A 25,649-nucleotide genomic window follows, 5' to 3' on the forward strand; every position below is an offset into this window, starting at 1 on the left:
TAGCTTTACTTTGGTCCAACTGACCCGCCTCCATCACCAGCCCATCCCTCACGCCAAGCTGCCTGCGCCGCCTCCCCCAAGCAAACACATTCCTTCATTTACTGGCCACACTTGTCTGTACACTAAAGAAAAGGAAAGCACACAGAAACGGACTGAAAGGTGGATGCACGAGCCTGTGGAGGCTATAATGTGTAATTTGTAAGTTCCATTTGTTTTTAACACACACCAAAGCAGTGGTCCTGTGGGACCTAATAAAACCTCATAAGCACACGGCGAGGAAGCCCGAGGCGCTGCTCTTTCCCACAGATCTCACCTTGATAGATGATTTTAGAAAAACACAGAGGCGTGCTCCACTAACAAACTGCTGCGAGAGAAAGCCGTGATATTTAGACTCTCCATCTGAGCAGAGGGAAAATGAGCGGGAGGAGGAGGAGGGCTAAATTACATGAGCTTCTCTCCTTTCTTACCCATTACACAATGAGAAGCAGAGTAATCAGAAGGATACCTGTTTGGTTGCCCGTGAGGACAAAGAGAAAACAAAGTCTGAGCCTTCCCTGCTTTTTTTAATCTCCTGTTTTTCATGCAACACGGAGCTGAGATTAACTGCAACGGAGGTCCCATTTTTTATTTTCAAGTCCATCCCAGAGTCAGCCAGCGTAGATGTGCAGGGAATCCATTTCAGACCCCCCCCAACTACAGGCCCAACCCATAATAACAATAATGAAAGGGCTCATTTAATTTGGAGAAACAGAAACAATTATGCAGCAGCTTCAGTGGAGGTCGTCTCCCTCTCAGCTTCATTTCAGAATACCTGGAGACTTTTTCAAGGGGAATTTGAAATCAATTTCAAGCCCCATTTCATTTCATATACCCGTACATGCTGACCCACAACAGCATAGTTCAAATATTGATCCTCTTTTCAGCGGGTGACCCGGGTGCCTCTTCGTAGTCAAACGCACTGTTCAGTTGCATCCCTTAAAAAAAGCCAAACGCTCACATCAAGACGGGGAGGAAAGAAACTCCTCAGCTGGCTTTGAAATGGAAAAAGTGCTTCCTCAAACTTGGTTCCTGAGCTACGAGCCCGCTGCTCTGATGAAGACAGATAATGACCTTTTGAAAAACAAAACTTCAGTGTTAGCCTGCAGATCTATTTGTCAGCAGCAGCAGAAGCAGCATGCCTTCTGGCGCTGGAGAAAACGGGCTTGCAGGAGCACCACTGTAATAATGCTTTGCTGTTCACCACTGCCATTAAGCCGCTGGTGATAAAAAGGTGCAGTGCTTTTAATGGCTTGCGATGGCTTTTTTTTGCTTTCACTTGTACGGCCAACTCTGTTAACTCAGCACACAGGGTAATACGTCTCATTTGAGAGGATCCCGCCGCGAGGAGAATGCTTGAAGGACAGTGTGAGAGTGACACTACATTATAAACATAATAATCACAGCTGGCTAAGATACCGCAGTAAAGAAATAATTGGACTCAAGCTGGTCGAGCTGCTTAAGCATTTTAGCATGCCATTTGTAGAAAAAGGAAAAAAAAACCTCAGGTCAGATTAAATTCTCCGGGGGGGGTTGCACAAAGTTTGCACTGCGAGGTTATCCTCCTCTCCTGCATTTATTCTGTTGAATGTGTGTGTGAGTGATGCAGAGAGAGCTCCTGCAGTTTCCACACAAAGATGTTCTGGGCTTAAGGAACAGTCGTGGGAAGCTAAGATTTCAAAACCGAACGGACATGCCTGAGCAGTGTTCAACAGCCGGGGTGGGGGATAAGGTCAGAATGGACAACAGCGACTGTCGACTACCCTCTGCGACCCGCAGCCTCTCTCTGAACCTTTGAACTTTTGAGAGGAGAGCAAATGAGACAGCACTGCTCCAGAGTTGGCAACTTTAGAATTCCAGCACCACGAAATTAGCATGTAAATATCTCCTGCGGTGTCATATTTCCTCCTCTCTGTGAGGTGTGCAACAGTTAATGTTCAACACTGATGTTAATTAAAAGCTTCATTAGATATTTGCCACCCTCCTCCTCCTCAAAACGAAAAAAAAACTTGGTAATTATTGCAAGGTGAGGCCATCTGCAGCTTTGTTTTCCAGAAGTGGAGTATATTAGCATGAGCAGCACTGTGAATGCTAATATACTGACACCACAGGTCCAGAGAATAGACAGGAGCTCTCCAAGCTAACGCTCACCATTAATGACTGGGGGATATTTAGCATTATTGGCTAAATGTAAACACACATCTATTGATGCGCCACATAGCAGCGTGCATGCAGAAGCCTGCCAGCGTCCACCTCCAGATGCTCAGGATTCCTCACAGGTAGACACACAAATGTAGGTACGTCAGCGTAAATATGTATGCACACATTAAAAATACAGGCAGAACACCCCCCCTCTTAGTGGAAAAAAAGCTTTGTTGGAGGGTAAACCTATTGCACCGTTTGTGCCATTCTTCTGTACAGCGAACAAATTTAATTTTGTTCCATTTACAAAGGTCTAGTGGAGTAAGACGGTGGGTAGCCTTAAGAAAAACGTGCGCGCGTGCACGCCTGCACACACACACACACAGTGAAATCTGCCTGACTGTGAAGTCTCTGTGAAGAACAAGGCGGCACTCGCTCACACACCAAATGAAATTTCAAAATAAACGACTGAGCTGTGATTTACAATTTTCCTCCGGGGCAGAGAAAAGTGAGAAAACATTTCAATCAGTCCCTCCGCCTTTGTTATGCTGCTATGAATCAGCTGTTTAAGGGACAAAACAGCTGAACAGCGGGTGAGAGAAAGACTGAGTGATTTCACACCAAAACATAGAACATATTGAGAGGTATATTCTGGAGCCCATGAAATTGGGTTTAAAGTTTTTTTGATTTGTGCCTGATTGAATCTGAGTGAATTGTGCTTGACTAAACTGACTGAAAAACAACAAAGCTGGCGTTTGCCTTGTGATATAATGGAAATATTTTTAAAACACAGCTTTTATCTGTACCAGCACAACAAAAAGAAATAGCTTGTGAAAACGGATGAGACAAACACCTAATCATAAGATCGGGCTTTGACTTGCACCAGGCAGAAGTCAAAGTGTTTTCCTTCATTTTTCCCCACTGTTGACAATTCAACCCAAAAAAAGCCCAAACATGTTTGTTCATTTCCACTTCAGACCCATTCGCTGCCTCCACAGATTTATTTGGTGTGATTGGGACTGTTTTCATTATTTTTTTATAATCTGTGAGTATTTCCAGCAGCAGGACGGCGTGTCAGATTGACTGAAAGTAAACCGTGTTTATGGTAATGAAAGAACATGTCGACCAGTCATTTAAAAGGACTTCTTGCTAGTTTTTGGGCAACAAAGGAGCTTTGTGGCTGAGCAGAATGCAAAATTCACACAGCACAGATTGTTGATTTGCTTGGTTTTTTTTGGACAAAATGTAAAACATCGCCAGTAGAAACATAGAACCAGAACTATTGATCGAGGTGATGTGGTCTTATGAGAGAACCAGCGAGCCCATGACTCATTTCTCAAACTAAAGTGCACCAACATGGGCCTAAAGAGAGCCCATGTAGGGTCCAAAACCTATTAGGTTTCCCTAGTTACAGAAAGCATCGCCATTTACAGCTGTCAATAGTGCAGCTTGGCCCACAATAATTATCCCCCAGGAAGGAGCCATCTCTGCAGGGTTCGCATTAGTCCGCCCGCGGGATGCCGCCAACCTGAATCCTTCGATATCTAAAGTCCCTGTGAATAGCGGCGCTTTGGGAGGCAGGATCAAGACTCGAACCGAGGGGGAAGTGTGTCACAAGTATTCCCAGTTCTCTCCTCTCTGCAATCCCTCGCCTTTAACCAGATCTATCAGAGTGTGTGTGTGAAGAGAGGGAGTCGGTACCAGTGCAGTCGTGGAAAAGAGATCAGCCTGAGCAGGAAGAGGAGGAGGAGGCTGCTGAAACCAGAGAGGCAGGGCAATTCCTCGCAGGATCCACCAACATGAAAGGATCGCCCCTTCTCGGTGACCTAACCACTTAGAACGACACTGAAATCGTGTACAGTTGGAGAAGGAGCAGGAGGGGGGGGTGGATTCAAACCAGCCTGACCAAAAAGCCACAAAAAGAAATCAATTGATGCAACAATAACAATAGACATCAGCAGAGTGGAACGCCATGATAGAAAATCCAATTACAAATCAAAGGAAGGCAATTTTAGAAAACGGGAGATCTGGAGATAAATCTGAGGCAAAGACAGAGAGAGATGTGGCATTGAGACAAAAACAACCGCTGCTTTCTCCTCTTTAGACATAAGTAACACCATGCTTCCCACCCAACAGCCCCGTCTTAGATAATAGAGTTACATTTACGAGCGTTGCCATATGCCCACCCAGTGCCTGGTAAATAGAAAATCCATGAGATGCCATGTTTTTATGACTCTGAAGACAGCTACTAACTACCATGAGCAAACCTGAGTTACCCCGTCAGCTTCGGCTCGTACCATAAATAAATTTATACTTTAATACAGGCCTACAGCAGTGAGCATTGCATCCCATAAAAGTCCCACCACACTGTAATTCATAACTCCCTCAATATCCAGCGTCATAACTCACAAAATGAGCCACTACAATACAAATTGAGGGTAGAAGAAAAGTGACATCATCCTGCGGAAGGATGAAGCCGGCGCTCCATGTGGTGGAGAAACTCTCCCCCTGTCGAGCAGAGGAATGGCCCTTCAGCGGCGACGTGATACTGACACTTTTTTGCAATCAGAAGCCCACAGTTCTGCCACCGCACCGCAGGGAGTCTCTCCTTGTGTTAATGAAAACAAACATTTAGCTGGGATTTATATGCGCTGCAGCCGACTACAAAGAGCATCAAAGCAAAGTGCCCGGGAACACACACCCAAACACTGCTGCTCACAAATAAAGGCAAGGTATGCTTTGCTAATCTTTATGTAATAAACTCCTGTCTTACTGTGATATCAAGCGGCGCCATGTTCGCACATAATAAGCAAAGCTGTTCAGAGCCCAACTTAATACAGTGTCTTATTTGAAATGCAAACAAACTGTGAGGCAGAGGCTATCACCTCAATCTATTCCCCTTCTGTTCACTGGCTGTCATCTTACATGAGCCGATGCTGCAGTCCTGCACTGTGGCGAGGGGAGGAGAGGTGGTGGGGTGGGTGGGGGGGGGGACACGGGCAGCATGCTACGAAGGATGGGTGATGTGGGAGGAAGGTGGGGGAGAGACGCCGGCCACGGTGTGATTCAGAGGGGTTGTTTCCCCTCGCAGCGCTGCAGGGCGAGGATTTACCGGAAAGAAGAAAAAAGACACAGAAGAGCAAAAAGAACAAAAGCTGCTGAGACATTAAAGGGGTTTGAAACAGAAAGGGATGTTTCATGAAAATAGCACACAGGAAGTTTCAATTTCAGCTGTCTTGGACTTTTAAAGGACTGTGGATGTAAACACACACACAGCCAGGCGTACACACACACACCGACTCCAGAGGCTTGCTGCTCATCCTGAGGATTTGGATGTAACAGGGATGTAGTGGATGGTAAACCCACTCAGTTTACTGATATTTTCACAGGTGGAAAGGAGCTCAGGAGGCTTTTGGCAAAAAGATTTGTGATATAAAAGATCGTATCCGGAGAGTGACCCCACTCCGGTGAAATTATATTTGCTGAAACGCTCTCCTCTGTGTTTAAAAGCAGTAAAAATTTGCACATTTTTAGTGAGTTTCTGGAGATGGCTTTGGCTCGTCTACAGTTGGTGGCACCTGGTCGTCCAAATGCCCCATCCCCGCCAGGCTGGTGGGGTGTGCCCGATCTGGACAGATGGGTGGGAGGGGGTGAAGGCCATTACCATGATGTTGAGGGAGCAGAGGGGGGGGGGGCGTGTGGTCCAAAATGAGGAGTGCAGGAGTTCCATCGTTAGCATTCTCCATTATTTCCCCCCCTCAATCACTGCAGTAACACACTGTTTACTGCAACACATGCGGCCGGTAGTAAAAACAAAATTGGACGCTCGACCCCCATCCAGACGCCCACCCATCATCCCAGCACTCACAGCGCCGCCGCCGCCACCTCGCTGAATTAAAACATGTGAATAATTCAGCAGACAGACAGGCACACGGGCTCTGAGGAGTCACCTTGTTGTTGATTTTTTCACCTGCCTTTAGAAAATTGCAGCCTTTGGGTTTCACAAAACGAGGGGATCAGTGACGGAATCAATTTCCAAAGGAGGACAAAAAATAAGAAGAAGGGAAAATCGATGTTAATTTGCAGAGCAAGATATAATTATTCAAAGTGCTTTCATTTCGTTCTGTGGGCCTTAATTCTCCACATAAGTTCCAGCTTCATTTCACGAGTGCGACGCTGTGATTTAAGCTAAAAAAAAGCACGAGTTCACCTGCTAAAGTCTTAAGTTAACAATCGAAAAAGTGAAAAATTGAGATTTTTGTCACAGAAAAATGTGCAGAATAATTCAAATGCCAGCAGGCCTCACAGGTCCAACTTTTAAATTTCAGGGGCTTGAATTAAATGTCATGTTAAAAAAACACAAACATGAATTAAACATAAATGTTGGGGTTCAGATTAGGTGACACACTCAGGATTTAGTCACCACACATGCGTAAAAACCCAAGGTGTGTGTTCTCCTAAATGAAAGGAAAAAGTTGGCAGCCATTTGCATAAAAAGTCGAGATGAAGGAAGGTTTTTTTTTAAAAATGCGGTGTCACAGCAACACGGCTGAATGTGAGCAGCTGAGAAGTGACAGACGACAACAGACTGACCGAGAAAACATTTCCCAGCACAATGAGTCATGAAACGACTGATGTACACAAACACGCCGCGATCCCACGTCACAGTAATTGACTGCTTTAATTTCACTCAGGAATTAGCATGGAGCAGAGGAAGAGCAGGATGGTTCGGAGGATGGAATCAGACTCCCCCTGGCCCCCGTTTTAAGGCAGGTTGAGGGGGTCAGGGGTTAGGTGGGAGGGGGGGTGTGAAGCACTCGTGGTAACACAACACAAAGCGAGCGCGATGCTATCACGTGCCGCTGAGGAGCGCACAGAGAAATGAAAGGAAGGGATAGAGAGTGAGCGGAGAGGGGGGGGTGGACATAGCGAGCTTCATTCATTCTTACCTCGGGCAGGTAGAGGAAGGCAGGGGGACACTGGAGCGAGTGAGGCAGCATCCCGGAGCCGGAGAGCAGCAGACAGCCGGAGTTGGCCATGGAGCTCAGCGTGTGGTGACGGGACGCTTTGCGCATTTAGCAGGGAGATCCTTTCGCTCTTCTGTCTTTCTTCCTCTGAATCGCGCTCCCACTCACTCTCTCTCTCTGCCTCTCTGTCTCTCCTCGGATCACTTCCTTTCCTCTGCCTCTCCTCTCGCCTTTTAAATCTCCCCTTTGCTGGCTTTTGTGTCTCTACTGAAGATGTGGCGGGGAGGCGATGGGCGCGCAGACAATGTGCACGTTCCACCTTTATCGCTGCTGCACTCTCTCTCTGCCTGGCTTTCTCACTATCCCTGCCGCGACTCTGTTTACTTTGTGTGCGATAAAAGCCAACATAAGCATTCAGACACAGAAGGGGAGGTTCTGTGCAAGCTGAGGAGGAGGAGGAGGGGTTGTAGAGCCGACAAGGGGTTGGGTAGGTTAGGGTGGGGGTATGAAAGAGGTGGCAGTAGTGGTGGTAGGGGGGGGGGGCTGATGAAGTCCCTGGTGGATTCATACATCAAACGGGCCGGCTGAATAGCAGAGGGGATGTGAATGACATTAGAACAGCTGATCCTGGGCATTAGCACCTCGTGGGACACCGCATGCTGCCTTTTAATTGCACCCCCCAACCCCGCAAACACACACCCCCTCGGTGGCCGGCGCCACCTCCCGCTCCTCCGCCTGTGCGTGCAAACTCAAGGACACAAACTGTACGGCACGCATGGCGTGTATCTGAAGCCAGAGGAAAGGCATTAAAACAGAAACAGGCTGTTATTAGGCCCAGCCGTGAAATCTCTCCTCATCGGCATCTACTGAGGGGTAAACACGCACCCAGCCAAGCGTGCACTGCAGCGCACGCTAAACTGTACAAGAAACACTTCCTTTTAATGTATCTTTCTGATTAATTCCGTTTGATTCGGCTTTAAAAGGAACAGACAAAGAGAATGTACAAGATGGGCTCATTACGTCACGAGCATCGTTTGGCTGTGGAGGTACGAGTCAGGGAGGAGACGCATGAAATCAATCTTAATTCTCATCCGGGGTGGTTTCATAACCATGATGCCTCAGCAGAGATTGGAGGAACATGGGTCATCACCGTGGTACAACAAGGTAGAGTTACTCTTGAGCTTGTAATTCTTGTTAATACAGTCAAAGTCAAGACATGTTTTATTCATCAAGGCCAAAATCACAAATTTGTCCCTGAGGGGATTAGAATCTGCACAATGTACAACTCTCTCTCTATCTTTAGATCCAGAAACCAGCAGGAGGAATTAAAGGGATGGATGCAGAGTGAGCCAGTCGGACGATCAAACTCCATCTTTTAGGTGGCATATTTTTAGCCCGGTTCCAGGCCTCTGAATCACTGTCCGCACAGCTTTTTTTTTTTTTTTTTTGTCCTTTCTTTCCTCAGCGATTCAAATAGGTCTGGTGTTGTGCTCATTTATGGCTGTTTCCCCAGTTGAAAAACACAACAAAGACAATCTGAGCTCTGTAGGCAGGATTAAGAACAGGGATGTTATCTTCCTATGCCAGAGCCAGAATAATGGCATCGCGAGCAATACCACAAAATAGGCGACGAGTGTGGAGGAGATTGATGCAGCTGCACAGGCTTTGTGAGTCAACTTGAACATGCTTCTGTGCACTGGATGTTCTTGTGAATGCTTAGACGGGCCTGTCAGAATCATTTGTGTGGCTGGTTCTGTTACGGTTGCATGGGATTACACTGTTGTTGCAGCTTTTGACTCTTTTCTACCTGGAATTTCTCCGTTATAATGGGGGTCCGTCCGCGGGAGACGCTTCACGACCACAGCGGGGAACCCACTTTCCCCGGGACACCCTCCCCCCTCGCAGATTAAATAAGCAGGCAGCAGGGGGAGGGCTGGCCTGTAATTACGCATTCATTCTACAATTTCATGTTCTCCAAAGAGTGAAAACTGAATAATAAAACATCATTAATTCAAATAAAAGCTCACCTCACCGGCAGCCATCTTGCAAGTATACATTCTGGTTGGGAATAATTGGCCTGACTGTTTGATGCAAAAGATCAGTCGTCACAGATATCTGATGTGGTTTAGGCTGAGCGCTTCGCCTGCTAAAGATGGGAATCCATCTCCCTGTCTGTCCATCTGTGTGTTTTTCTGTCTCTCGCTCATTTGCTCCCTTTTCCACCAAGTCTGTCTGTCTCACCCAGTTAATAATTCAAATGAGCACTGCCAGATCACTCCCTTCAAAGGGAGTTGCTGGAATGTTCTCAACGGTGCCTTTTCTTTTTGTCATGTGAAATCAAAGCCCTCAAACGCAGCAGAGATATCCTCAGTTAACTCCCCACGCCGTGGCTCTGCCAATTAATGAAAGATCAACAACGGCTGCGAACACCTCACAGCTGATCACCAAAAGACAAAAAAAAGTGATCTTAATCATCATCTTTGTTGTTTTTTTTGTCACCGTCGCCCTTTGTCTTCCTCTTTTTCTTCTTGCCGTGCAATCACCACATCCCTGTGGCAGGCCCGTAATAATCAGCATAATCATTATTACCACAATCACCATCATCATCACTGTCACTGGCAACAGTCACGTCTGTCTTCTGAGCCTGTGTTACCGGCCTGCTACAGAACAGGATTTACCCCTGAGGGAGGACTCGTGCACACGCGTGCACACGTGTGCACGTTTGTGTCGAGTCTCTGCTGGTTTGAGGCATTACAAGCTTTTAAACCTGGTCTAATCTCCCCTCAAAAACATCCACTAATACATCCGTCGCTGTATACAAGATTGAGCTTTGGTGAGACAAGAGCCGGTGTTATTTTAATGTGCTCCTCAGAAAAAGGTCGGAAGCAGCAGTTCTCGCAGTAAAAAGCCATCACGTGCACTGAGAGCACAGTCAGCAATAATCAAAGGCAATGCAAGCGACGCCTAATGGGGCCCAAACGATTGGCGGCACATTCCAGTTCTCCACTGTTTATCGTATGACCGCTGATCAATACAGCGCACTCGCACTAATCATCATAAGAGATGACTGTTTATTTCCCTTAACTCCCATCACTCTGAGTATTCAGATCCTTCAACTGCTTCACTCAAGAGTGCCAATAAATGTAAAATAATCCCTGAAAGCAAAAGTGCAGCAGAATCTTTTAAAGGCTCTAAATCTGCAGAATATAGGGTATTATAACTGTAATGTTGGTGCTTTAATGCAGGCTGATTAAACTATTCTCTAACAACTGTAGCATCAGGTAAAAACAGGACACTTTCAGATGTAACTGCTGTCTTTTGTCCAGTTTTACTGACCCAACATGTAAAGCATTGAAGTTTTATTCATTCTTTAACAACATGAAACGCTACCAGGTTCCCTTTCTGTCCTTCATCTTTACTGGAGACAACAAGCGGAGTCGGTGCTGCAATTATAGATGTAGTATAGGGTTTTTTTAGATTATAACGTGCAACTTTTAAGGAAATTTCAAGTCGTTTTAATAAAGCTTCAATGGAAACATCAGTTTTAGTTGATCAAGCGATGATTTCTCAACCGCTTGTGAAAAATAGATGCAAAGCATCTCGAAGGATCTCATTTAGTTGGCGAGACTGTGAGCAAAGTGCAGTTAATTTAACTTTATACCAGTAATAATGAAATTCCATGGCACTGAAGTTGCTGCAGCTGTCCTTAAACTATCAACTTTAGACAAGTTATGCTAGTTTTTACGATCACTTGTCTGAAAAACTGTCTGAAAAAATACAAAAAAGCGACGCCTTTGCCAGTGAATCCGTCTGAGAGGAAGAAATTCAGCTTTTTGCACCTTCCTGATGTCAGATTCCTGTTCATCGGACATGTTTTTTTTACTTTAAATGTTACTTTAAGCCACTCTGAGAATGATGGCTTTAATTGTTGATCAAAATGATAGTTTCTCTGACATAAAACACAACGTTTGTGGCACTTTGTCAGTGGTTTTTCCCATCATACATGCGTCTGCAACATGATAATCGGTTTAAATTGCCTGCAGAGTGAGTGTGAGGTGTTAAAAGTGTAATATTTCCTCCCTGAACGTAACAGAGTAGAAGCAGGGTTGCACCGGTTACTTCCCACCACTGCACTCTGTGCTTCAACATGGACACAGCTCCCCCATCAGGACGACAACCAGAGTTTGAACAGCACAAACAGGTCAGACTGGACATAGTGCAACGTCATGCACGTGTTCAAACTTTGCAAATATGTGTAACTATGGGACACTCTGTCCGTTAGTTACAGGAGCTGAACCCTGCAGAAGCTCTCCAAAGAAAACAAAGCCGTAGTATCTGGTGATGGTGGGTTTTGTTAAGAAGCTCTAATGCCTTTTGAGGGGCACCCTTGAAGTGCCCCTATGACAGGCTTCCTCATTATCTGGCATCGCCGGAGTGCCAGCCAACCCCGCTGTAGAAGGGAGCGCGAGGACGCCTCGATCGGCGTGCCCCGAGGGTACCAACAGAGCCGGGGGTTGTGCTCTCGCTAAAGGTCCGCTGATTATATCTCAGGCCCAGAGCTTCAGGGATCCTCACTAATTAAAGGTTGTGTCATATCTGTTAGAGATAACAAACCTATGTTGCTCATCTTTTTTTTTTAAAAGCCTCCCCTTCCATATCTGCACTTCACAGCATCATGTCAGGTTACAGGCATTCAAGGCTGACCAGCTCTCCGTACCCAGAGGAGTGGCTTCCTGTTTAACCTGCCCTCACCCATCTCAGCGTGCCAGCGGTGTTGTGGAGGCATCAGGGATCCTTTGTCTGGAGGCATAATTAAAGCTCTCGTTCATTATTTCTTCACTTTGAGCGCAGATCTGAGTAATTAGGAGGCAGTCCGCAGGGGGAGGCTGGAGCTTTCATGGAAGTGCGTACAAACACAAAGAGAAAGTAGCACACAATCACACATGTGATCCACAGGAATGCGAGCGCTCTTCTTCTGTCTTCGCACCAAATGAGCTGCATTCATCTCTCACCTATCGTTGGATGCCAATAGCTGGCACCGAATGAAGTATGCTTTTTCTGTCCTCGAACCTGTCATCTACTAATGCATTGATTAAAAATTTTGATTAAATGGACAGTTAGGGGAGGAACCGTTAGAGTGATCTGCGATCCATGCTTCAAATGGCTGCGTGGATAGGATGCAGGGCCCTGGCTTTTGCTGCGTTTGGAGCTAAGGCACTTGCCTCTAATGGATTTTGAAACAGAGCTTGGCTTTTATATGGTGTCATTCATCCTCATATGTTTTCGCCTGCTGCGTTTCACAATCACGGCTTCTTTATGGCAAACTAATGCACCCGGTGCTAAGATCAGCAGGTTGGCTCTGGCCATCGCTCACTGAGCTCTGGCCAGATATTAGGACATTTCGAAAGCTTCTATTGGAGGAGGCAGCGTGGAAGCCGACGGGTAGTGACTCTGCCTCCCACACAGTCATATATCAACCCTCCATGCCACAATGTCTACACCCAAAACACTCTCACACACACACCGAGGCACTGCTGCAGCTGCTTTGACAAGGCAGAAAAGGAGGGGGTTGATGGAGCTTTATGGCAGTGGACAGTCGGTGTCAATACATCGAGCGTTTTACCAGCCTCTCATCCAAAGGTCTGGCATGCTTGTGGCTACAAAGCGCCCAGGCGCGTGCAGTAGCCCGAGGTGGTGGGTGGAAGACAGGGAAGAGTTCTGTTGAGGCTCGGTGGGAAGAAACCAAACGGGGGCGACTGCTCACGCCCCGTTAGCCCTCTAGGCCGGGAGATGCTATGATCGAGAGAGAGCTGACAGGGCAGAGAGACGGCCAAGCATGGAAATCACATCAGATCAATGATGAAAAATTTAGTGGCGGCAAGAGTCGCTCTTGGGAAAGATGTCACATAGTGCATGTAAGCGTGGGACTCCTGAATGTACGCGGGGAGGCTAATGTGTCAGCGTGCAAACATGCAATCCCCCATTTTGTCTTTAAGGAGTGGAGCTGTCGCTGAGCTTTGTAGCAGAAAGGAAATGAAGACAAGTGAAACAAAAGATGCTCAGAGAGTTATATGTGCATATGTATAATTCTGTTGGAATTTAAAATGACAAAAGTGCCTCTCGTCCTGTGGCTTTAAACTCTCCATTACACTTATAGGACTGCATATAAAAGATGGCTGCGGCCGGTGGTGTGTGTGAATTGCCGATTTGAAGCCTCGCCATCTTGGTCTTTTCGGAGAGGCGGCCATATTTAGACAAAAGGGTCGAACTGCAGCGTGAGACTTTAAACCTGATTGGACAAAAGTACATATCTGTGGGGCCTCAAATCTATTTAATTAAGGAATTAGTTTCTAAAGCATCAGCAGAACTTTGATCAGAAGGAGTGAATCTAACTAATGAAACCTTCACTGTAATGACTTGGGAAAAATTCATTGACTTTCAGTGCTGTTTGAATGGGAGACTGTCGGAGCCAGTGCAATCAGTTACTGTACTTTAACGTCCATCTTTAAGTTACGGCCTATGATTACACCTACAAAAGTCCTTTAGACCAGACAATTTAAATAGTTTGTGACTTCTTTGCTCTTGTGCTTCAGACTAACACAAAACGACACACATTTACAGCCTGTAAGAACAGTATATTACAATGCTGTTACTGCCACAAGGTCTAAATTAGTAGATTTTCAGAGGAGGAGAAGGCAAACGGAGATGGAGATTACATTTCAAGCAGTTCTCCATACAAGTGTCCCTTTGTGCTTTGCTTTAATCCTGGTATGAGGTCAGGAGTCGGGCTGTTGTGTTTAGATGTAGTTCTCCCTTTACTATCCTCAGTTGGACAGAATTAGACCGTTAGGGGCGAAGGTAATATTGTATTCACAGGATTCCTGCAAGGCAAAGTGATTAACTAAATGTGCTTTACTAATGCACAAAACAATGTGCACTCGAGATAGTGAGGCAGCCACATCCAAACCACCAACTTACTGTAAAACACAAGGCATCTGGGAAAAGATTTCCCATGTAGAAACATCTATTTGTAATTTAAAATCTGATTATTTCTAAACCAGCATAGAATACGTTCCTTATCTTTAAGATGAAATATTCTATGAGAATAAAACATCATTAAATCCAGAAAGTCAGGTCAAACCGTCAAGAATCTGCTTGCATGAGTGAATCCTCCCATATAACTCCATTTTAACCGGAGGTGCACGACCACACACACACCAACCAAGCAGTACTGTAATCATGCCATTGCTAAGTTTAGTACCAATCAATAAGTCAGACCAATGTTCTCAAATCCAATCCTTGGGGTCCCCAGAGCTGCCGCTTCCCTCCTCTGCCATCTAGTTAATTGCATTCACCTGTTGTCCCACGCCTAAATCGGCCCTCGATTCAGCAGCGAGATTAAATACTCCCGGGAAGCTGTGCACACCAGCAGTACTTTGGACCCCGAGTGTGGAGACACCAGACAGGATGTGCTGCTTGACAAGCACATTACACATATCAGGTGTTCTTTATGGCCAAAATGTCCCACAATTCAAATCTGTCCAAAGCAATCATTCTCAGAATCCACCATCCTCGTGCGTTTCAGTTTTCATTGACGTTCTGTTTAAAAAAGGGGGGAAAAAAGCACCCTTAACCATAATGGCTTCAGCCCAACGCCAAGTCAATTACATAGATTGGTGCAGTGACATAAAGTGTATTCCATTTGGGAGCAGATTGGTCATGCCCAGTAATGTTCCCTTCCAGCAGGCATACCTTTGACCATTACTCTAAACAGGCATTTAGGGAACCAGAGACCTATTTCCCACAACTGTGAATGCCGGTGTGTCTCCCAGAGGGGTCAGGGGTTCACACTGCAGCTACCATGCTCTCATATTTAGCAGCGGCAGGTGAGAAATGGTACATCAATACTGTCAGACGCACTGGGCCACAGCGGCCTCCTGCACACACATATCATATTAGAATGGAGCGTAACAAACCACAGCAGGGCCGGGAGGTGTTAGCCAATGTGTGAACATGTGCAACTCACAGCATCTGACATGCCTCCACTGCTCGTGCTAAACGTGCATTTGTTGGAAACTCATCTGTGCGTCTGTCTCATGTATCGATGCTCTCACCCCGAACCAAACTGCAGGTAAAAATCATCGAAGGGGATCATTGTGGAGACAATTTGTCGCATCGAATGAGGTGTTGATGTTTGTGTTTATCCGGCTTGGAAAAAAGAAAAAAAAAATCCTGATACCACAAATATTATTCATCTTAAATCGTGCCCACGCTCGTTTTACCTTTGATCTACTTATGGGGATGACAGCAGCTTTTTGAGGCGTTGAATTGTTGCTCTGATGAGAAATATGAAAGCTCTGTTAGCTCTGGCTGTTTTTCACATGTAACCCATTCAAAGATTGATCAGTTACTCAAATATAATCACCGGTTTAAGTGAAAAATTAAACTTTGGCGTGTTTTGACCAGCTTCCAACACCTCCGGGAACATCAGATGAATGTTTGTTTTAAACAGATTTAAGTGATTTATGAGGGCTTTGCTCAGCATCTATATTCATGAAACTTTTCACATTTATTTTTGCATCTGCAGTTTTGCAAAGTTGCCGTTTGTGTCCGTAAACTCACTTTTGTGCATTTTCTTTTCTTTTATTTGCACGTCTCTGCAGTTACACTGAAGCTGAGTGTAAATGCTAACAGAAGTTTACTGCGTGTAACATTTTGTACAGGAGGAAGAAACAAGCTTGCTGGGAGAGAAAGAGGGTCTGCAGCATTTTGACGAGTCTTTGAAATTACACACATTCCCACGAAATGGTGAGCAAACATGTTTCTAAGGCGTTTTACTCAAAAACAAACACGTGTTTGTGCTGGAAATGACCAACTCTGCAACACCATGCAGAGTAATGAGTGATCCATGGGATGAAAGACTTAGAGGAGCTCATGTTATGATTCTTACGGTGTTTACTTCACAGTTTTGCATCTCAGGGACGCTGCTCCCGAAGCTGCCTGAAACGCCTCGTTCGGTCCAGACTTTTCCTTCTTTACTTCATGACAAACTCAGGCCAAACCCCCGGCTGGATGTTTGGCAGCTTTGGACCAATCAGAGCAGAACTGGCCTTGCCAGAGAGAGGTTTAAAGATACATAAATATATATATTTTAGTAAATCAGGATCATATGTGGCTTTTAAGGATTTCTCTCAACCAATGCGGTCAAAGTCAGTCTTTTCCATCTTTTCCATCACTTTGAATGCCTCCTAAATACTATTTGTTACCTCCTGATGAATCTGACTGCTGAATGCTGTGTTATGTAGCTCTCTTTTTTTTTAGCGTTTGGTAAGCTCTCATGTTTTGAGAAGTGCAACTTAAATAGAAGCTCTAAATATAAAGTTTGTGTGGGTGTGTGCCTCTGCCTGAGTCCCAACGTGTTTCCCTCAGTGTTTGCATCTCTGTCGGTGTGTCTCTGGCTGTAGGAACCTGCCAGGCTATAAAACCCTCCTGTGAAGAATGAGGTGCCTGCTGTTGTTACCTAAGATCCGAGCGTGCCCTCTGACCACATCACGTAGTGACCCCGCCGTCTCCTGCATTGCTGCCATTTCACAGCCATCACAACGTAGCTACAGGGACTCTCACATTCATACAGATTTTCCTCGGACTTCTGCCCGGGAACGACGGCGGCTGGAAGAGATTTCAGAAAATCCGCCCAAAGGAGGTGAAAGAAATGTGAGTGTAATATCTCTGAGTGGGAGGCATGGATGTAATATTATTCTGAACCGGAACGCTGCTCAATATTTTACAAGATGTCTGATTTTAATGCTGCCCTGTTGGGGCCGTGATATCTGAGGAAATTACAAACACACATACGCGCACGTGAAGGTGTCACATAGGTAAATGTTGGGGAGCAGCACCTTTGGCGAGAGGGATTGCTTTTCCTGGTCAAGCGCGTCTGTTGTGATCAGTCATGCTCATGTTTCTGTATTACTTCCTGTGACGCTCACTCGCTCTTTCCCTAATGCTTCTTTTTCTCCAGTCTCCAAACGCTATCTGTCAGTAGGTGTTGCAGGACTGATAGAGGCTTGTCTTTTGCCTTTCTCATTACAGCGGGGGAGACTAAACCCAGTGAGTGCAGTAACCTTTCACAGAGACAGAGGGAGGGAGGCATCCACACAGAGCCAGCACCTCCGTCTACTTGACATAACCCTATTACCGCTTCCTTAATTTGTCCCACCGTGACAACTCGCAGCCAAAGAAACGGTTAAAAGAATGAGTGAACAAAAGCTGCACTGCATTATGGGGAGCGGAAGAGCGAGGGAGGGGGTTTGTTGAGGGTGGGAGACAATGGGGAGGCTGAGCTGATGCATCAGCCATATTGGATCATTTCTAAACTGCCACACATTATCCAGAGGTGGGCCTTGATATACTCCACTTAACTGATATCTCTCGGTTTCAATTCTGGAGCTAATTGTTCATTATTTTCCTTCTTCAGCCGAACTGTGCAAACATCAGAAGTCCTCCGAGCTCATCGACGCCCACTCCATAAGATAATTTGTCAACAGAATTGTAAAAAGGCTAAAAAAAAAAGGTGATATTTTATTCTGTTTGGCCCCTTCAAGAACATCTCCTTTTGCTAAACGCTAAAACAATTCTTCCCCCTCATTTAATATTTACAAACGGCAGCGTTCTACAGAAACCCGCAGCACCTCTTCTTTGTTTCCTAAATCTGTTTGTACAAAATATGATCAAAGCTCCACGCAGAGCGCCGCTACATGAAGATGACATCGCCTCAAAAATAAGTAAATGACTGGCAAAATGAGGAACAGCCTCAAAATGGCTGATAATAAGTTCAGCTGAAGTACAAGCTCGGTTAAAGTGCCAAAAACTCAGACAAATGTGACACTAAAGCCTGCATTTGGCACATCCCGTGTAAACAAAAGCGTTGATAAAAGGAAGCTTCTTTTGTGGGAGAAGATGGGGGCGGAGGGTCTCCCTGTGCTCTGCCTAATGAGTCTCAACTTAAAGACAATCAAACACAACTGAGCAACGATCTGTATGACAAACTGATCAGACGAAAGACTGAATTAACCTAAAAACAGCTCCTTTTTTCCCGAAGTTCAGTGGTGGATGTTTTTTAACTAATTAAAAACTTGCTCATTACTCCAGTTTCCACCTCCATGGATCTAAATGTTCCACTAAAACAGGTGGTTCCTTTTTACTGATGTACAGTATGACATGACGATGCTATGCTTTCTCCTCATCTAGCCTGAAAAACTAGTGCAATCAAACTGTTAAGGAGAAAGGGAGTGATACATGTCTCTTTATTCATTAGACTTTAGCAGCTGATTGGAGCAGCGAATTAGCTTCTCCTGGACCAGCTCCAACATGAATGTTTTTATCTTTTAAACCAATAACTTTAAAGCCCCCCTGAAGCAGGCGGTGGAGTGATTTTCACCTGAAGCTAAGGATGCTGCACTCTGATTGGTCGGAGCAGGCCCCATCCACCTTTCGTCGTGACTCACACCCCCATGTACAGTTTTAATCACTTTTCAGGAAATCAAAGCTATAAAATACCAGAAGTAATCCTTATAAAAAGCCTTTCAGGAGATTGTTGGGGCAGATGTTGGGGTGAAGGTGATGTATATATATTATATAACTGTTGCTCACTGTTTTAAGTTTAGCAAATATTGTTTGAACAGGAGGAAATTGTGCATTTATTGGGGACTATTTTCCCCGTGGATTAATCCACATTTGATGTTGAATTGAGTATTTGGGTCTGCAGGCTGGATATAAAAGGGACTGAGTCGTGAGTGCAGCAAGCTTTGGACACACAACACTATTTTAGTGCTGTTTTTAAGTAATTTACTGACAATAAGACGTTTTTTTCATCAATGCAGGATGTTAGCTGGCTGTGGAGTACTTCTGCTGGTCTTGGTTGGGGGTTTTTTCATGAAAAAGAGGAACAGTATGCTGCTTAGTAGCAGTGTGTATTTAATTCTCTGCAGTATTTGAGAGCAAAACAAACACATATGGTGGTAGAACAAGCGATAATGGCCTCCAACAGACAGAAAAGGTGTCTTCACACGAGAGATTTGTTCACTACTTTTCTTCTTCCACTGAAAACCTTTCTTTGCGAGCAGTTCTGAAAATTTGGGAGAGGCACTGAGCAGGAAGAGGCTCTGCAGTTTCTGGGATGCTGCAGGGTTCGTGTCTCCCACAGCCAGCATGTCCCACATCAGGGGCCAGAGACCCCCAGTGGTTCGATGTGATGGCTCTGCCTCCTCCTGGCCTCTGATCTGGGCTGCAGCGGTGGCAGGAATGGGTGTGGGTTCAACGCCTGAGCGCGGGAGCTGTCTATGTAGAGAGATTAAAGGGCCTGTATCGATCCACAAGCGCTCATGCATTTTGCATGAGGGAGACATTGTCAAAGAGGCATCTCAGATTAAAAAAAAAAGAAGAAGAAGAAAAAATAGTAGAAGGAGAGTTCTGGAAAATCTGCTGAACTCTGTGAAAAATCTTAATGTTGAAGTGTTATGCATGTAAACTTGCTTTTATATATTGGATTGTCCATGAACTCTCATCGACCCGAGGCATTGCTCGTTTTTCATTTCTTCCCCTCTTCAAACCGCACATCGCCGCCGTCTTCTTCTTCTTCTTCTTCTTCTTCTTCTTCTTCTTTCCCTCCGTGGTGAGAGTGTAAGTCAGAATGTGAAAAACAAGCCCTCCGAAAAAAGAAAAGAAAAGAAAAACTGGCAGCCAGAGAGTGTCTAATGGCGGCAGTGAGTCCGTTGGAGAATTCTCAAGTAGAGTGTGAATTATTTAGGATGTGTGGCTAGTGTGCAGAGCATGAAGTCACCCCGCCCGGCAAGCGCTTAGAGTGGCCGAGAAATTCAGTGTGCAACAAACATTTGCCCGCCCGAGATCTCTATTTCTTCTTCTCTGCCTCAGCTTGGCGGAGTGCAGGAGTGACGTCTGGCTCCAGGTAACAAACGCAGGGGTGGATTTAGAAGATTTCCTCCCTTTTTTTTGGTGTCTTTTTGTAAAAAGAATCAAGTTTTCCTGCCTGCATATCTGCCAAAAACAAAGTGAGGCACAGAGAAGTCGTTTTGACCTATTTACGGTCCCCATGATGCAGCTGATTATTCATCATCAACAATTCATGCAGGTCATCATGCATGTTTAAAGGCACGCCACCGTACTTTACTGAGAACCCCCCCCCCCAGCACCCCTTCACATACACAAGGAGTCTGAGAGCCCTTCAGAGCCTCCTTATCCTGTGAGCATGTGTCAATCTCACCTAAACGACCCCGATAACAAGACAAAAGCAATCAATCTCTGATATTGGCCGGGTGGGAGAGTCAGGGATAACGCAGCGACGCTATCAGCGAACGCCAACAAAGACAGAGACTTTCTGCGTGGGGATGATTAGAAACACGGTAGCTGTGACATGCTGATCTGCGGCGGTTAAACTGAGGCGGCTGTCATCGCTGGCAAATGTTGACGCCGAGCACTGATAGAGGAGATGGGATCTGAGTGTGTGTTTGTGTGTGTGTTGAGGATCAGGGAAGCTGTGTTGATGCAAAACACACAAGCATGGGTAACGTATACTGTCCTCTTTACGTTCGGCTCAACTTTTTTAAGCTTTTTACAGTTTAATGAGGTTAAAAGTTGACATGAATGAATTATTACAATGAAAGAAATGCAGCCTTGCTTTAAAAAAGGAGGATTTTTGTGTGATGTAAGCAGCCATTCAGCTGAGGGGAAAGCATCGTGCCTTAATACAAATACGTTAAAAATAATGCTACTGTTAACTGTAAAGTGATAAAATTAAATGAATAGCTTCCAGACGGTTTTATTAGGGCTGAGCGCGGCAGGCTGGCGTTCCTCATGCTGATGCACCATAACGCTCGCTGATGTTTTTACATCCAGAATCATGGTTATCGATATGTATCTTTTAAAATGGTTTTAAAGTGTGAGAAAGCAGCAGAGAGTTGGGACAGACTTCCCACAGCAGATGTAGCTGCATGCTCACCGGTCTCTTCGCACTTAGCAGCTGAAAATGCCTCAGAAAAGATAGTTACCGAAGCGCTGGATGTAATCTACCTTGCAACATTTCTGTGTGCACCAAGAGGATGTGATAAGCTGTTTAATCAGACCACCTGACGCCGTCTGTGCAGCAGCTGAAGAGTCGGTTTTAACCCTGATCAGGTCACCCATTAAAGGTAAATAAATGTTTGTATTCGGGACCATTCAGATGATGCTCAGCCTGCATTTAAAAGACAACAGAAACCAAAACAGACCTTAAAAATCTGTTTAATCTGCTCATTTATAACCCTGAAATACCGCATTTCCACTCCAGCATGCAAACACAACTCATTGGGCTTCATTGTCCTGATCAATAAAGCTTCAACGCAATTTGTGAAGAAAAACCAGGATTCAAACCTTCAACCTCGGCCCTAATGAGCGACCTGCTCTCATGCCAGAACCGCGGCACTTTGTGTACTCGTAGTGCGACTAAAAGTGTGGCCGAAGACTGGAAACCGTGACAAAGTAGTCGAATAAAAGGTGGAACACAATTAAAAGCGGTGCTGCTGGAGCAGAAGTTAAATGAGCCCGTTGCCCCGCTGCATGCTGGGTGATTTCCCCACACACCTGTCATGGCTTAGCAGCAACGCGGACTCATAAAGGAGGAGAAACGGAAAGATTTAAACTGTTGAAAATGCTGGTGTTATGATAAAGTCGGTGCTGTAAAGCTGAGGGAATCAGCAGATCTGCCACATGTGAGCAGCCGGGATCAGAGGGAGCTGTGCAGTCTGCAGTTCTGCTTGAATTATGATACTGTCAATCAAAAACTGCTATTGATTAATTCCCCATGCTTCATTTAATCAACTAATCATTTCAGCAGTAATCCAAAATATAATGAAATAATATGAGAGGAGCCCTAACGGCGATGCGTGCACGCTCACGTGCACGGCTGCGCCCTCACTGTATATGCAGCGTGTGTGAGGGAAGTTTTCCAACATCAAATATCAAAGCATTTAAGTAGATTGTACACAAGCATGTCTTGGAAGCTTGATCTTACTAATCTACAAATGGCTTCTTGTTATTAAACTGCTAATTCAGAGGATTAAAGGATCCATGAGAACACAATCCCCTTTACTTCCTTTCCAGGGTGTGCTGAAGGTGGCTTAAATATTAATTAAGCACACACACATGTTCGCCCATATGCACACGCGTACTGGAGCTCGGGACCGAGTTTGTTTCGGGACACAAACACACAAACCTGTTTTCTTACAGCAGACATCTCACTGATTAACTCCTCTTTTGTGGTTTTCTGGGATCCCGCCTGGCTGGGGAAGTGAAGCCAGTGCAGCACACCTGCGTGTTCAGGGCAGGGCGCCGGTTCGGCTCAAATTACAGCTTTTTCACCACATTTAAACACAATATTTCTATTTCCCAGAGAAGTCTGAGTGGAAAGCTTCCTTTTTTTTAAAAAAAAGTAAACTCTAAATTGTTCAAGTTTCTTTTCTTCCCACATTCTTCCAACAGCAGAGATCTCATTTTTGATTGAATCCGTTATATATAGCTCATTATGCATTATATATAGAACATTAAGACTGACACTGATAATACATTCTGACATGCTTGCCTTGCTGAAGCGGCACAAACTGCTGATAATGTGGATTTACAAGGTGTATCACTGCGCCCACATTAAATGAAAAGTTAAATTATGAACCAATCTATTTCTGATTTTAACAACATCCTCCAACGACACATTATTTTAAGTGTTCCTGTAAAAAAGCCATTATGCATATAAAACACCTCAAATTATTGTAATACCCTGATGAAAAGGAAAAGTTCAGCTCGCTCAGTCGCCGCCGCCGCTCTTTAAACGAGACAGTAAATTGACATCAAGTGTCAAGCGTGTAAAAGTCAAAGAGTCAAATCTGCACCATAAGCCATGCGAATATACTGGGGCCAGCATGAAAAACTACTCACTGCAGATCACATTACTGGGCTTTTTCACTGAAATAAGCAGTGTAATTTCTCCTGACCTTTTTAGATTACTATGAATGTGCTGTCTGTGTAATTTTAACTGAAGCCCTCAGCAGCTTTGCTGGTCTGGAAACAGTGGCCATGAAACCCGAGGAGGCGGCCGCTGATGGGATCAGTGGTCTAATACAGCAGTGATACAATGACAAACAAATGCTGAGGGACTGCCTGACATTCACTGCTATTAACACACATCAAGGAGAATTACTTTATTTCATCATCACAAAAGATTCACCTTCAGACTGCACTCCAGCTGAGACTGATGCCTTCGACTGACGGCTAATAACAAAAGTAGGAGCCTATTTTAGCTGTGACAAGTGTTTCAGGATTAGAATTTCATTCCTAATGAGTTCTCTGGTAACGCTTTAATTCACTACCTATGTGATATCAATTCCATTATAATCTCATTAAGCTATTGCACACCGAGGTGATTTCGAATGAATGTGAGACAGCCAACCGTACGCTCCCCTCTAATTGAGCAATACTTTTTATTCATTATTATTGCCTATTATTAAATTAATGAACTTAATGGACTTATTTTCCAAATTGCAAAGACCCCTGGCAACATGTTTTTAATTCCATTAGCAGACACACTGCAACAGAAAAGAAGCTAAATAAGAGATACAAAGGTACGCGGGGCAATTAGCCTACTGCTGAGGCGGATCATCGGTGGCACACTTTCCAGTCCAGCTCGTCCCGAATCTCTGGTCGCAGCACTCACCTTCACACTTCACAACGACAACTCATTCAAATATTGTACGGTGAGCCGAACTAAGCAGAAGCTGGATAGATTTTCTGAAATAAGATCTTTTCAGTTACCAGAAGCCGCCACGCCAAACAGAAGATGAAAGCGGCGGATCTGCATAACCGAACGGCCGATCAATACGTCTCAAACTAAAATGGCAAGTCTTGATAAGGTTATTGAATTTTCTTTTTAATTAAAAAGCAAACCACTGGGCTCTCTGTCAAATACCGCAGCAGCGCTGATGATGATGAGGAGAGGAGAGGAGAGGGCTGTCCATGTTTATATGTTCATCACCGTGTAAAAGGCACTGGCAAGACTGTCGGCACATCATCAATCAGATGAAATTTATTTTCTGTTTGTTGTTTCTTGGGATTAAGCTGTCACGGAGGCCCTCAAATCCCAAACGATGACATTCGTGTAGATATTAATTCTTATTACATGTCATTCATCAGCTCATCAGGCTTCCTTTTCTTTTTTCCCACCAGAACAAAACAAAAAAAAACACACATTCTTCCTGATGTTTTCCAGCCTCGACGCATCCATTCGGCCCCTGATAATGCATCCTTTTTTTGTTCAGTGTAAACGTCCAGAAGTGGCACACTCTTCTCCCATATTCCAGTCATAAAAATGCATAATTTAAAAGAGCCGAGGCCAAGCTGTTCCTCAGCGGTGCAGCGCGAGTGCTGCATCGTATCACTGCGAACATCAGTGGATAGAAAACTCTGCTCCCCGGAGAGAGTGCCATTACATTCAATCGTCAACCACTGGATAAAACTCATTTCACTCTGCACAGTGTCTGAATGGCTCCATACATTCTGCAGAGGCCACGATGTGATAGCACAGCATGTCAGAACCACACTAAAGGACTTTTAGAGCAGGTTAGAGCGCCGCACAAAAGCCGCCGCACAAAGCCACAGAGCGCTGGGGCAGAACGGTGCAGGCGGTGTCGCCACAGCTGACCGTCCTCCCACAGCCCGAAGGACCCCGGGTAAACAAACAGCACACAGTCACCACTCTTTGGGAGGTCCACAAGCCAAGTTGTTAACAACAAGATAATGTCAGCTTCTATTTTTAGATGAATCAAAGAGGGTGAAGAGGGGCTTTTTTTTTAAAGCATTAATTTAGTTTTCTCTCCACGTTCCTGAACAAAAGCTCGCTGTTCCTCTTCTGTTATGAGTATTAACACTTGTGGGTTTCTCTCAGTTTGCATCCCTTTGATTAAAAAGCACAGAGACTGCATGTTGGATCCAAGCAGCATCACAATATGTTGGAGGGCTCTTTTTATTTTAAACTGTCAGATCAAATGTATTGTTTCAGAGCTTTTAACATTATTAGTAATGCACAATATGTCATTTATACACCAGGCCCGACAATTAAGTCATTTATCGGTGTCTAATGGTCTGTCTTTCTCTCATCCGGCTCTCGGGGGCTTATGCTAATTTAGCATCCAGCGAAAGGCTTTATAGAGATTTTAATTTCAGCAGAACGGTGGGCGGTGTCCGATCAGGCCACAGGTGCTGACCAATCACAGCAGACCTGTTATTTTGGGAGAGACGGCCTCTCCGGCGTCTGTTTTGGAGTTAATAAAGGATTTTATCTAGCTTTAACTGACCGTGATGGTATCCGTCAGATTCCAACGGACACGCCAGACACTGCTCACCTTGTTAACAGTTCATTTTACATGCTCACGTGTAAATGCAGTTACTCTCTGACTATGTTAA

General features: G+C 45.0%; 1 protein-coding gene across 5 annotated transcripts in view; it reads right to left on the bottom strand.

Moving 5' to 3' along the window:
• The window catches only part of rbfox3a (RNA binding fox-1 homolog 3a), a 445,121-nt gene that overhangs the window by 77,721 nt on the left and 341,751 nt on the right, over positions 1–25,649 (bottom strand). The window contains exon 1 of one of the 5 annotated variants that reach the window (XM_072368745.1): positions 7,128–7,495. The exons of the other annotated variants lie outside the window; for them this stretch is intronic. Within the exon in view, the coding sequence (XP_072224846.1) occupies positions 7,128–7,253 (126 nt within the window). The 5' untranslated portion in view covers positions 7,254–7,495. Of the gene's footprint in view, positions 1–7,127; positions 7,496–25,649 lie in introns of those variants that run through there. 5 annotated transcript variants of the gene reach the window in all.

The sequence above is a fragment of the Leuresthes tenuis genome, unplaced genomic scaffold, assembly GCF_036924035.1.
Source record: "Leuresthes tenuis unplaced genomic scaffold, fLeuTen1.0.hap1 SCAF_17, whole genome shotgun sequence".
NCBI classification, from domain to species: domain Eukaryota; kingdom Metazoa; phylum Chordata; class Actinopteri; order Atheriniformes; family Atherinopsidae; genus Leuresthes; species Leuresthes tenuis.